This window comes from Toxotes jaculatrix, chromosome 23, assembly GCF_017976425.1.
Source record: "Toxotes jaculatrix isolate fToxJac2 chromosome 23, fToxJac2.pri, whole genome shotgun sequence".
Classification (NCBI taxonomy): Eukaryota; Metazoa; Chordata; class Actinopteri; family Toxotidae; genus Toxotes; species Toxotes jaculatrix.
Genome location: NC_054416.1, coordinates 5,020,393 through 5,034,984, shown reverse-complemented (window position 1 = coordinate 5,034,984; position 14,592 = coordinate 5,020,393). Strand labels below are relative to the sequence as shown.

General features: G+C 43.5%; 1 protein-coding gene across 1 annotated transcript in view; it reads right to left on the bottom strand.

Moving 5' to 3' along the window:
- The window catches only part of rbpjb (recombination signal binding protein for immunoglobulin kappa J region b), a 40,837-nt gene extending 26,591 nt beyond the window's left edge, over positions 1–14,246 (bottom strand). Inside the window, exon 1 of the mRNA XM_041030788.1 lies at positions 14,077–14,246. Within this exon, the coding sequence (XP_040886722.1) occupies positions 14,077–14,096 (20 nt within the window). The 5' untranslated portion in view covers positions 14,097–14,246. The remainder of the gene's footprint in view (positions 1–14,076) is intronic.
- Positions 14,247–14,592: the final 346 nt, after the last annotated feature.

Here is a 14,592-nt window from a genome sequence, read left to right as displayed (position 1 = left end):
GCAGCAGCCTACTACATCATAATTTATTTTTGATGGGGAGGCTGCTTCATCTTCATATCATCATATCCTCACCATAAATACCATATGAAGCAGATCTTTTTTTTTTTTTTTTTTACAGTATGCTAACAATATATTCGCTATAACCTGAAGAAAGCCTAGAGAGCCTAATTAAACCATTTTTCACACATCTGTCGCCCAGGATGGGTCATCTGCACTCTGACATAGGGTCCATGCAAATACGAGATCACATATCGCACTGTGTTTGGCTCTGCATTTATACACACACACACACACACACACACACACACACACACACACACACACACACACACACACACACACACACAGTAGAGCTCCAGGACAGTGCACACAAACTGCAGTGTGAGGGATGGGATGAGGGATTAGACCTATAAAAAGGTGTCTGGTTTCCCTGCCTGAGGGCTGATAGCAGATATCACAACTCCTCGGAGTGGCTGTGCACCTTATTATCAACACCATGTTCCCTCACAGCTTCCACTGGCCTCCACAGCCATGGGCAGTCTCAGTGACACCAAATATATGGACCCTGCTTCAAGTATGGCTTAAAACAATGTGCTTATCCACAGAGCTACAAGGGAAAACTTCATTTCAGAGGAAAATTCATTTGCTCTCTTTAAATATTTGTCTACATTTTTTGTGTGTACAGCTGTAGTGTGACCTCCTGACCTGCTAACTTTGTTCATCCACTTGTACACTGATCTACAGTGGAATAAGAAGCGACACAGAAAAGAGAACAAGATGAGAATCAGCAGCAGTTTTATAAATAGGTACAGCCTGATGAAGCTTTCGTTTTGCATTTAGTCTGGCCCTAACTACCCTCAGGAACAACATTCGTATATTATTCGTATAAGTGGTAGAAGTGACCAGAAAGACTCTGCAAAACTTTGCAAAATTTCCCAGATTTAGATCAGATCAAAATGCAAGCTGAACAGAGATAACTATAATATTTAGTAATACCAGGTTTAAATGCAAAGGCTCATTGACGGGATGTCATCATTCAGATAACATGTACCAACACAGATCAAATGTCAATAACAGAAGGCCAAACTGTTGATTAGCATTGTGCAATCAGGGTTTTATATATAGAAGTGTGCAGTTGACATTACACAGGATACACATTTTCCATTGTTTTCTGATGTTTTATACATGTTTGAATTGTGAAAATAACTGTCCGAATAAACAATAATGCAAACTGTCATTAGTCGCAGCAATACTTTTCTCAAACAAGGACTTATGCAAGTCTAGCTAAGGGTGCATTTGTCTACTCAGGTGGACGAGACATCTGTCAACAAGCTTACTGATATTTGCCAGACACAATAAGTCAGGCGAAATTATGGGCCGGCGCTGCCAGGCTAACCTGTTAAAGGGCTTATAAAACACTTTTGAGAAGAACCAACTTATGCCTTTACGCCTTACTCAGTGAAGCTCTGCCAGAAATCAGCATGATATGAAAGACAAAAACAGGCTCAGACTGAGACATTGTACTCTTTGTTAAGTTACCTGTGTATGACGTGTTTTCAAAACTTTCAAGACCAGACAGAGAAAAAATGGGTGGAAATAACGTGTCTCACCAAGCAAGTGAACGTGTTTGTGCGGAGGGGACTTCGGGCTAAGTGAGAGAAATTTGGAAATTTGAGCCTGCTGGCTACGTTAGCCCTGGCAGCCTATTGAAAAATACCTGCATACTGATGTCACAGCCCCGACACACTTTGTTACACGGTTAAAACACACCATAAAGCACAAGCATCAGCCTTTTACTTTAACACACACTCACTTCCTCAGCAGCACTGTGCCATGCTGTGTGCGGCCTGCAGCATGGGTATTACGCACACGTCTTTCAAGCACATATTTAATCACTGAGAAAAAAAACAGTCACGACGAAGGCAGCCAAGTTTGGGCACTAAACTCACATTCTACATCAACCCCGGACAAGTGTTTCAAAGAAGAGAGCCAATAAGGCAAGAAGGACAATGAGAAAGACGTAAATAGGGGACAGGGAGTGGACAGACAGCGACCAAGAAAACAGAGAGATGTGACTTGAGTTGGAGGCTCTCTCTGTGCTTGGTACCGCTGCCTGGCATGTGCCACCGTGCATGCCAGCAATCACAGCAGCCAGTTAAGAGTGGTGAGGGCAGAGTCACTACGAATATTCTCACAGTCCTGCCTGTTAGCAACGTTGCCATGGACCATCTGCAACTGTCCACAAAGGAGGGAGAGGACATGGATGTTAAGAAACAGAAGAGGATCAGTTAAAAAGCAGTGAGCGTACTGCATTTATTCTCTGGGCTTGTCAATAAAAGACACTTTTAAAATAAAAAAAATGGGCTGCAGACAAAGGTGAAGGCACTCTAGTAAACGTTTTCAACCCCATCAGTGTAAAACTGCCACTGGGAACTATATTATTGGTGGGCTTGACCTTGTTTGACTCCCTTATGTATCGAAACTTTTCAAGATTCTCTGTTTTGAGGTTGTCGTGGCAAACCATGGAACAAAAATGAGTCACATGTCACTGTATGAGTATATTAAGAACATTTCCCCTAAATCCACTTCCTACCATTTCCCTCACATTAATCCACCCTGGCTGCCAGCCTAAAAACTGGAATGAGAGAAGGGCAAGATGAAAAAAAAACAAAACTGAAGGACGATGTGATCAGAATCACAAAAGGCCAGAAAATAATCTTTTATAAGAAATAAAAGATTAGCGTTGCATGAGCAGATACAAGCAGGAACAGAGACAAAGTTGACTAAGTTAACTGACTGCTGATGAGCTGTCTGACCCTCAAGGCTGACTGACTGCAGATGGCAGAGGTCTGGTAGCTGCCCCGAGACGCCCCGCTGGGGGCAGAATCAAGGGCAGGGCTCAATGGTGTGTATGCATGCGTGTGTGCGTAGAACTGGGTGGGTCACATCAGTCTGCACTTGCAAGTGCCTGCATACACACACATACACAGAGGGCACCAGCTCCATCTGTCTTTGACATGGGAGAGCTTAATGACAGAGGTAGAAAAGCCAAAGAAAAGGCCTCCTCGTTCTCTATTTCTCCCTCCCTCCTTTCATTTTCCTTCCCTCCATCTCTCTCCCTCTTGACCGCACTCTCCAACATCAATGCTCCATATGGAGCTCTCTGGACAGACTTTTTAAAACGCGTCTTAGCCTGGCGCACAATCAATAAGACATCTAGACGTACACTCGCTTGCACACCAATGGTACACATTAACGAGTGTAATCTGGCGCAGAGGCTGGAACATACTGAGCGAGTACATACTCCATTACTTGTGCACATATAATATGTCCTCGAGGTAATGATATTTCCAGTGTGTGCTGTAGAGCCAACCTGGACTCACATGCATGCACACGCACACTCCCCTGATACTTGCTCTATCTTTAATGAAGTCGCCTTTGTGAATCCTGCAGCTCTGGCTCTGTTTTCTTTACACTGCCTGCCACCTGGCTCCATTCAGTCCTCAGATAACATGTGTCCTAAATTGAGATAGTCTGACACTTCTGACCAGTCGCTGTGGATTTACAAAGAGGTCATCCCTGAACTGATGTGCCTCCATTTCAAAAAAATGGCATTACCGAACACAAGGTTAATTCACCCAGGTCTGACAGAGCTCCGGCTCTGGGTCATGAATGAAAAAATAAAACTGGTAAAGTATTAACTAGAATGGCATTCAGTGGAGCACATACCTCTGCCAAGGCCAAAAAAAAAGCTACACATCTGTCAGATTCAGACTATTATCAGGATCTGCACCAAAACTGTACAAACTCATAAATCTCAGTGCTGTAAACATTTCTAATTTTAATGATCCAATGACGATCCAAACATTATTTCCTTAAAAAATGACAAAAAAAAATGTTAAGTGATTTTAAAACATTCCTGGATCCACCCTTTTAATTGGATCCGTACTAAAATTTAATGGGTTCTTCACTGGCCTATGCCACATCCCTCCACCAAGTTTGGTGCAAATTGGTTCAGTAGTGTTTGAGTAAGCTTACTGAAAAATAAACAAACCAACAAACAGATGTGTGAAAACACAACCTCCGCGGCTGCGGTAATAAATAAAGAGGTTTCGAAGAGAAGATTCATGAGTGGACTTGTTCACTGCACAGACAGAGAGATGACATAGGAAACTGTTAAGGGCTGTGCAGCACCACATTATCACACCTCAGGCAGGTTTTAGAGACACAGCAAAATATCCTCTTCTCTAAAACAATCAGAAACCAAATATAGCCCCAAAAAAAAAAACCCAAATGTGCAGTTCACATGTGCATGACATTTTCCACTCTTTAATAAGTCTATGATAAATTCAACATGATTTTTACTGTCCAATCTTGTGAGGGTGCAGTTAAAACATGTCTGAGCACACAAAAACAGAAAGTGGTGAGTTTATATTGGATTGGAAGTGTATATAATCAGGTCACAATGCAACCACAACAGTATTTAGTTTTAGGACAAACCAAAAAAAAAAGTACCTGCTGGAAATGAGTCTTGAACAGTGCAGCGAATGTAAGTCTGCTCACTCACACTAATGTAGCAACGTAAAAAGGCAGAGGAACAGTGCAGAGTCACATGGGCTGTTTTAAGTAAATATAGCCACGGGAGACGTATAACAGAAATTTTCAGGCCAAGTGCAAAGACACGCAGCAATGTGATCTCACAAAATTAGACATTCATGATCAAAAAACTGCAGTGAAGTGACAAGTGTGACTGTAGCCAAAGACCCACATAGAGCAGCAGGGGTTTAGGGTTGAGACAGGTCATGTGCTTGGGGGAAACTGTCAGGAAAGAGAAGAGAGGGGACGAGGCGAGGGAGCCTTGAACCCTGAATGAACCACCCTTTCCCGCTCCCTTCTCCTCTTTCTCACTCTCTGCCGAGCTGATGACTCAGTGCTGGAACGAGAGGGAACCCAGGGGAAAGGATTGTAAGGAGTCGAAATCGACCAAAGCAACGCTACTGAAGCCTGTGCTCTTGTGCAGAACAGTTTCAGTGAGGGAGCAGGTAGCACTTCTAGTTAAGGAGATGACAACCACACAGGCGTCACTGTGTTAGCGTCATTGTCACTGTTACTGTCTACCTTTTGAAATTTGAAAAAAAAAAAAAAAAAAAAAGAAAAGCTTTGCCTTGCAAAGATGCTTTATCTTGTGTTGCTGCTTGCAGTTGCAAAGTAGTGTCCTGCATTTCCCAAACAAAACTAACCATCTGGTTGTTGGGTACTCGTATGAAACTGCTGCAAGAAGCAGTAAGTTTTGCCTGTGCAAAAGGTGCAGTTCAGTGCACTGTATTTCCACTGCACTGTGCAGCAAGTTAAAGTGGTTTACCTGTACCGCTAATAAAGCTCTGCTAACTTGTAGACAAATTCATTGATTTTCCTATAACTTTTGCCAGTTCTCCAGAGGAAAGCCCCTAGTGTGAAGAAGTGACAGCAGGAAAGCTTGGGTTTGTATTAGCAGTAACTTAACACAGCTGAAGAGATAAATATAAGGCTGGTATCGGAAAGTACACACAGCAAGACAGGAGTGAAACTGAACTCCAGACCACAGAGATTCAGGCTGAAGCTACAAAAGCGCCGAGAGATTTCTCTCTAGTCTCCAGCACAGAGGACAGTGGAGGAAAGTGGCACCAGTGGGCCGTGATTGGCCCTGCAGGACAGCAGCTCGGTGAGGCTACAGTAGAAACACACGTTATAAAGGCTGGGCGCAGTTAAGTAGCTAAGAAAGACCAACACAAGCTAATGGAAAAACCCTATTACTAACTATGTCACCCTGTTGCCTCCTTACTGAGTTTCATTCTCATTTATCTTCACCAGCCATTAATCACACTTCACAGAAGAGTTCCTGTAATTTTGTCTTGATTATCCAAAACTAAAACAACCCAGAGGTGTCAGCATTTCTCACTGAAGCCAATGATAACCTCTGAGCAGCCAGGTGTTTCATAGCATAAACTGCTGAAATCTGAATTCAGTTTTTTGTATCACAAAGTAGGAACTTTCCCTCCTTGAATGGCCTTTTGGCAAAAACATTTGCTAAAACATCACAGGCTTGATCTGCACTCTTGTGTAACACCGAGGGTTTTAACTATAAATATACATACTGTAAAATTTTGCCAAGAAAATTTTAACATGAAATTCTCATACTGGCACAAGCCTGGGTGTAACAAACAGACTCTAACTCTGCGACTCTTTTCCCAGTTGATCAATCAAATGTTTAGTCTATGAAATGTCAAAAACAGTGAAAAAACATTTTTAGTTTAAAGTAACAGCCCAAAACCCAAAGATTTTCAGTTTGTAATAAGAGAAAAGTAGCAAATCCAAGTGGAGAAGCTATAACCAGGAAATAGTTTCCATAAGGACAGCAACTAACAATTACTTTCGTTGTTAATTAATATGTAAATTATTTTGCTTGAAAACAATGAAATCCATCAGCAATAAATCGTCTGAGCTCTAGGTGTGATTGCATGCATCCAGTGTGCATGTCTTTCTTGTAAGCTGGCACTGTCCAAAATTAAGCACAGTCTCTCTGGACATCTGTCAGCTCAGGCAAACTAACCACTGTCTTGCCCTGCCCTTGCCTCAAAACCACCCAAAGGACCGACTGTGCTGCATCAAGAGAAAAAAATAGAATTCTTGGCAGAAACAGAGAGAGAGAGAGAGACAGAGGGAGAGAGAGTGAGACATGACCTTTAGCCCACATGCTGTGAGATGATCCTCAACAAACCACACCAAATGTAGAGACCGCAGCACACTTGAATGTGTATTTGCAGTTTAGAAGTGACTTTGTCAGCTCAAGACTGCTGTCTGGTTTCAGTGTTGTTGGTCATGATGGGGAAGGGGGGTTGCTGTTCCTGCTACTTGTTCCTCTTCACAACATCCTACCTTTCCAAAATTGCCTGCTCTGTCCTTAAGATGGTAGAGAAACGATGATTTCCTGTACCTTAACCACACACGCAGTGATTTGCCATGAAATGCAAAGCACAGAAGCAAATTCTTCAGACTAGTATGCTCTAATAAAGTGGAAGATGTTAGATTCTCATGCAGTGTGGTGAATAATGAGCTCTGGCTGAACGCTGGTAAATTAAAGCAAAGCCATGTTCATTTGTCTGCCAGACACTTAGGCGAGTTGGGGTTGAGGTTAGAATATTTGAGGTCCAATTCTAATAAATCCAGTAGAGTGATAAATAGAGAAACTTTGCTAGTGACTTTTTAGGATAAACCAGTGGATATTAAAAAGCAAGTCAGCTTCCTTCCATGAGCTCATGTGAAACCTCACGTATATTCTTCAGCAGTGCTGCCAAAATGATGGCAACAGTTGAGAACATCAAACTGCAGCCACAAGTGCAAGATGATCAGCCACAACATGAACAGCCCTCTCTTCAAAAAAAAAAAAAAAAAAATTAAAAGCATTGTTTGCTTGACCACAATCAATATACTGTTCCACAAAATGACACACATGTCTATTACTTCATTGTGATTCTAAGCAAAGGCCAAAACCTCCTGACGTCAACAGCCACAGGAATGCCACCAGGCGGATTCTTCAGTAAAACTCTCCGGCAGCCTTAGTTAAACAACCAGACAATGCAAAGAAACGTTTGGAGATAACAGTTTGCCTTTCCTGGAATCCCAACCTAGCTTTCTGTTTTTTTCCGTGAATATCTTCCTGACACTTGATAACTCCTTGTTATTCTCTCTCTCTTTCTCTTTCTCCCTCGCAGAGAGGGGCAGAGGCTGCTTGTGTCCCCCAGGGCTGCCATCACTTGTCTGGGCAAACGCCAGCAGTGTTGTCCCTGGAGGGCGGCTTGCAGAAATCATGAGCTGATATGGAGCATTTGGGTTTAAAAACATGAAGGATACGTGCTGAATGTCATGCACTGCGAGGTTTGAGGCATAATGATGAAACTTTGCTCCAAAATAAACCAAATTACTTCCATGACAAGACGAATATTACACAGAATCCATATGATTTAAAATTAATTTGACAAGGTCCCAATAAAAACCAAAGAACTCATTCCTAAACCTCCACTGATATGCTTATATCTAGCCAAGTCAATAGCACAGTGCTATAAAAACGTCGATTCAAAGCCTTGCAAGGATCAATCAACAGCACAGCAGTACTATGAGCCATTTACCTAAAGAGGATGGGAGTGCAATCCTGCTCTATGGCTATCAACAGACTTTATATGATGCCACTAACAATCCCAGGGCTACAACAACATTTCTTTCAGGAATGGGTTACTGCTTGCCACTCCCTTCTTATCTAATACAGTAATAGTGGCGGTTGCTTACAGCCATGGGAGGTGGCGTTGTTAGGGGCTTTCCCAACACGGGAGATCCTGTGTATATTTGCAACCTTCCTCTGAATGGATGAACCGGCCCAGTGTGGTTGTCAGAGAACAGACAGAAAGAGACACTTGAACAATGCTTCTGAGCGCTCACTACCACCGATGAGAATAACAAGGCAATTATCTGAGCCAATAGAATAAGAAAATAAAGCTTTTCTCACAACGTGTCTCTCTGGTGGATTCTCCTGAAAGCTTAGAGCAGCATATTCTAGTTTTATGCAGTGTATCAGAGGCCTGGCATGAGTCTCCTATTTAAAAGACAACTTCAAAATACAGATCCCCCTCTGTCATCCCTGAGGAGCAGAATATGAACAATCCTTATTTCCAAAAAGAAAAACAAAGGGGAGAGTGGAACAAACACCCAACTGTCAATAGTGTTCTGTTTCACATTTTTTTCCTCTTGATTTCAGCTGCTCCAACATAGGAAGTAGGTAAGAGTTTGCTTACTGAAGTTGAATGAAAGCAAACCGGAGTCAGACAGGGGGAATCAGCTCATGTTTTCTGAATGAAACATCCTGAATGTGGAGGGACAGCGGGGGCAAAAACTGCTGACACAGTAGAAACCACCATTCCCCTGGCGAAGCTGTAATCACTACAAACAGCAAAGGAACAGGGGCAGGGAAAGGCGAATGCTGGGGCTTAGGAAATTCTCTTGGAAGAGGAGAGCGAATGCGAGAAAGACAACAAGCCGCTCCAAAACAAGAGTCAGCGCAGAGGTACGTACTTCCACCGCCTGTCGCATTTGCCTCGTGTTAACTTTCTGTCTCTCCCGTCCGCTCGACTGTCTTAGCTAAGGAGCGCAGCCAATGCCAACAACAACACCAAGAGGACTTGAGCCTCTATCAAACATGACGCCAAGGCTGTTTTCAAAACCACACTGGCTTTAGATTTACATCAGAATGTTCCGTCCCATCCTCTCCGAGGCAAACAGCAGCAAATTTTTTTCAGAGATTAAAAAAGTATGACCTCAGACTAATGCATTCCAAGCCTTGCACAAGTAAATAAATGGCCCCTTGTCGTGGCTGTTGTATGAGACATCTAACCCCCTTATCAGGCCCCAGGCTTGGAGAAATTAGGTAACGCAACCCCCCACCCACCAACCTCACATCTACATCAAAAAGGTCACTCAAATGCAGTATCAATAAGGAGAGCCGCTTGCCACGAGTAAGCAGGAGGGAAGTAAAAGTACAGGGACATACTATGTTGGTTTGTCTGGTTTGTGCACACGTGGCTGCCAGCCAAGAATAAAGCTGGAGCTGATCCAAGCCAAATTACGCAAAAATGTGCATTTCTATCCCCCTGGGTGTCTCCTGTGGTTGTTCCCCTGAGACAGATAGACACGAACAGGCAGAATAGGGAAACAAGAGAATGAAGACACTGAGTCAACTAGGGCGTGTGTTGCTTTAAGAGGCCCATCATCACTCGACCAAACAAGTTGAATCTGAACCCTGAATGAAACTACAGGCTTCGGGGGATATTTCAATCATGTGCAGTAATGGATATGCATGAACTTCCAAAACAATAGGCTACTGTACGAATGAGAATAAATCCCCCTAAAGATGTCTGGCGGTGGCACGTTCGCTTTGGTGCTTTGCCTGTGACTTCTGTACAGCTCCCCCCCTGGCTTGTAACCCCCCACACGCCACACACTTTGAAGATTTTCACAGCTCTGGGTGGATATAGGGCAGCTTTGGAGGCTGCAGGATCCTGAGGTGACACACAGATCAGGTAGCTTGTATCATCTCCATCGTTAACCTATCCATCAGTGCTGCAGCTAAGGTAGAACACTGTGTATGTGTGTGTGGGTGGACATGGGGCGGCTGCTTTGAGGGTCTGGGGGTGGGGCAACTCGGCATGTCTTTTAACTCTAGCCTAAGCTTTTGCCACCATAAAGGTCAGCGCTTCGACATCTGCTGCTCTCTCTGAACCTCTCCTTTCATAAAGGGAAGCAGAGAAGAGGAGAGGACCCTGGGGAATGGATGCACACGCGTGCACACACACACACACACACACACACACACACAAGCACACAGATCAACTTTTATGTTTAGGAAACCCTCACTCTCTTCCCCGGACACACACACTCACTTGATCAGCAACAACACGAGCTCAAACCACACGCTCATGCTAACAAATACAAGAACAGAAGGTTTGTGTCTCAAAGAAAGGCTCAGTAGTATCATTACACCAGCACAGAGACGCTTGGCTTTTGGCCTGAAAGACTCCATCGTTTCTTTTTTTTTATTATTTTTTGGCAGAGGGATGGAGGGGGTTGAGCTAAATGGAATCCTGTTCCTCAGGGGCACAGCAAAGGCAGAGCAGTGTTGAAATAAGTGATTCATGCTTTTATCATCCCAGGTGAACAGTGCTTCTCTTTGAGCTATCACAGTCAGTTTCTCTCTCAGCGAGGAGGAAAACTTACGAAAGCAACAGCCCTTTTTGTCATTGGTTTTTTTCTGCCCCTTTACCTACATGAAGGACAGTGATCTGGATGTTTATGCCTATTTGCGTTATTGTGGCAGCCTGTAACGTTCTGAGAGGGCGAGAGATTTGTGTGCTGTGTGCTTTCGTTTGCACATATTGACACTGCATCCAAACGCACACAGGAGTACAGCAACTAGTGTCGTCTAGAGCTGAAACAATTGGACGACGCAGCTAATTCAGTACCTAATTAATCATACACTGACATTTTTCTATCAAAATGCCAGAACACCTGCTGATCTCAGCGTCTTACAGCTGAATATTTTCTGCTTTTCTCTGTTTTCTGTCATCACAGACTGAATATCTTTGGGTTTTAGACAGTTAGCTGGACAAAACAAACAGTCTGAATATGACAGGATTAATCAGTTCATGAAGAAATTGATTCAGACTAATCCATAATGAAAACTGATGTTAATTTCATTCCTAGTCCTATAACGTGGTGTTCTATTCACTATTTTACAGAATTACACTGTTTTTATCATACTGCAATGTATGTTTATCTCAAAAGAAAATCCCCTCATGTGATCTGATGTACTCTGATGAAAACATTAACAAAGACCACTTTATTATTGGCCATAAAATCCACTATAAATATGAATTCAAGCTGACCACAACCACTTGTTTGTGACGAAGCAAGCTACAAACTCTTTCAAGCCTACAGGGAGTGGGTTTTTGATTTTTGAAATATAGATTTTGGATTGTGTATAAAAAGCTGTTATGTGTTTAGTAGTCCATGCTGAAAAGCTCTAGCTCTTTGGCAATTACAAGAGCTGCACAATGAATGATCCATGTATGCGCTAAAATACAGTGCTTCATAAAACCAAAAGTTCACTGTGAATGGTCAGATTAATTAGTAACAGCTGCCTGCAATCCTGCACTTCCAGTATCAAACAAACAGGAGGGATAATGTTCACTTGACGATTTTCTGCTGTTTGCTGATAAATAGCTTTCCAGCAGCAACCAGAATTATGCAGAAAGACAGTATAACAACACAGAGCAAAAATATGACCTACGACAAACTCCTGAAAATTCTGAGCCCTACAACATTACTATGACAGTGACGTCAGCTTAAGCTTCAACTTTCAATTCAAACACAGGACATACAACTACAGCTTCTCTTTTATAGTGTTAGAAGAGACTCATAACACCATTAACAAGCCTGTGGTTGTGGAGCCCCTCCCTGTGTAAAGCCAGAACCATTCAAACATTACATGGGGGCATGGGGCTGCGGTCAGCCTCTGTGATGCCTCCAACCGTTACTGTGAACATGGCTTGCCATAAGCTAAAAAAGACCCCTTCTGGCACTTTAATTTTCTGTTAAACCTCTATCGCCTCAGCACGCACCCACCCCATCTTCCTCTTGCACACTAACCCCCACTCCCTCTTCCCCACTTGCAAAAAACACACACAGCCAAACACACATGAATCTGGAGATATCATCTGGACAGGTGGCCAGCCACCCAGACCTGACCCCCCTGCCCTCTTGCTTGCTCCCTCCCTCCCTCCCTCTGCCTCCTCCTCCTAAACCCCCCTCACCCACCCAACTGAAATCAGTTCAGGTCTGCTGGAAAGCCCCAAATGAACATGCACAGTAAACCACCCCCCAGTCCACCTCCCCTTCTCCTTCCTACCACCACACACACCTCCAACAAGCCCAGCAAATGTCTGTCACCCACTGAGCTGTCTGTGGGGATTATTGCCTGGACAGTGCAAAAAATAGGTTTGTGTCTAGTTCATATGAAGGCAAATCATTTTAATCAGGGTTTACTCCACAGACTGACCAGAGCAGAAAAGGCAATCGGCTCACTTGGAACACAAAACTGTGTCCAGAGTATAGTCTATTTATGTTGAATAATATGGTAATATTGCAGATGCCATGAGCAACAAAAGAAAGCAGCACTGCTCTGCTTTACGAAGAATTAAATATCTTTGATATTCTCTAACTATCAATTCAATAGACAGTTTGAAATGTAAAAAAAAAGCCAATTTCCCATTAAAAGCTTTGGCTGACACACTTATTACAAAGGTATTATATAGTGGCAATTACTTGACGTGCGCTACCCATAATGGACTCTTTTAAACTGAGAAAATGTAATGGTCCTAGAGATAAAACTTTAAATTAGACAAAGAAAAAACGTGTTTCAAGTCTTAGTATTTAAACAGCTAGTTATCTGATATTTAGAGGCCATCGGGAAAGATAGTTTCAAGGTCTTAAGAGCAGTAAAAGTCGGAGTCATTACGTGCAGACTGATAATGAGAAACTAAATCAAGCAAGATCTTTCAGGCAAACTCAAAGATCCGAATCATCTTTTAGTGACCAGAGGGTTGAGCACACATGCTTATGGGGTATTAATCGCCAATTTTGTCCTTAGATGCACTCCACATCTATGGATAGTTAGCATTAGGATGGGGTTTTCATTAGTCACCTGACTACAGAGTTCAGATGCAGTGGTTTATGTCGTGAATATTATTTACAACGCAGTCGTGTAACGTTACTTACTGACCCGCAGTTACTTACGTACTCTATTCACGTTGTGTGGTAGCTCAGTATTTACAGCGAGCACGCCGTGTAAAGCGAAAACTGTCTCACGGCGTCAACAAATGCGGTCAACATTTTAAAAACACTGGCAGAAAGGATGCCGTGCTTACAAAGCCGCAACGTGTTTCAGTCAGATATCGCTAGCTGACGTCCATTATCGGACAGCTAGCTGTGTTAAGTCGTGAATCCACTTCGTAAGCGTGCTGCCCGGCTAACTGGTGAGCACGTTTAGAAAACAAACGCAGGACCAGGAATTATACGAGTGCTTTCAGCGCAAGCCAGTCGGGGGGAAAGACACGGCACAGGAACATTAAATTGTTTTCGAAAGCATGCCTCCGTGGTTGTATTTTAGCTCGCTGGCTAGCCTGCTAGCTAACAGCTCGCCGTTGTCTGGGAAAAAAGACCACCGAGGGTGAAGTATCGCTTAGCTGGGGCTAGCTCACAAAACACTGCAGCAACAGTCAGCTCAGGCAAGTAACGTTAACTGGGCAAAGAAAAAAACACTCGCACGCAAACACATTGAGACAAAGAAAGGAGTTCAAGCGACTAGACCAGTGGCCAGAACACTGCAGTGTGTCCAGGCTACAGCACACACACTAAAATTAAGCTATTTCATGGCAATAACTTGTATTCTCTTCAACTCCGCTCCCCACAGCCAGCCCCGAATCTCAGACTCACCCTGTCACAACAGGCGCCATCTTCCACAAACTCTCACCAAAACTCCAATACTCGCGATATCCTTTCTCTCCCACAGCCCAACAATCCGCCGAGACAACAGAAGCAGACTGGAGGTGTAGGGACGAGGGAGACGGAGAGAAAGGGGGTGGGTGAGGAAGACAGAGAAAAAGGGGAGGCGGCGGGTAGCAGCAACAGAGAGAGAGAGAGTGAGCGAAAAGGGCAGACGCCACAACAACAGGCGTGGGAAACTTCCAAGATCACGCGAGGGTTGGAAAACTCTCACAATAGGCGACTACAGAGGGAGCGTCCCCTATCGCGAGATATGCGTGAAGTGGAGTGGTTGTTTATCTTGCGGCGCTGAAATACTATTCCCACGTGTTTACCGGGTAATAAATTACAGCACCGATAGGTTTGGGGGAAAAACGCTGGTGGCGAGGAAACCCTCGGTTTTCCCAGGGTCAAACATATTTTATAGTATGCATCCTGTCTCCTCATGGCGTCTCTGCCTTATTCAGC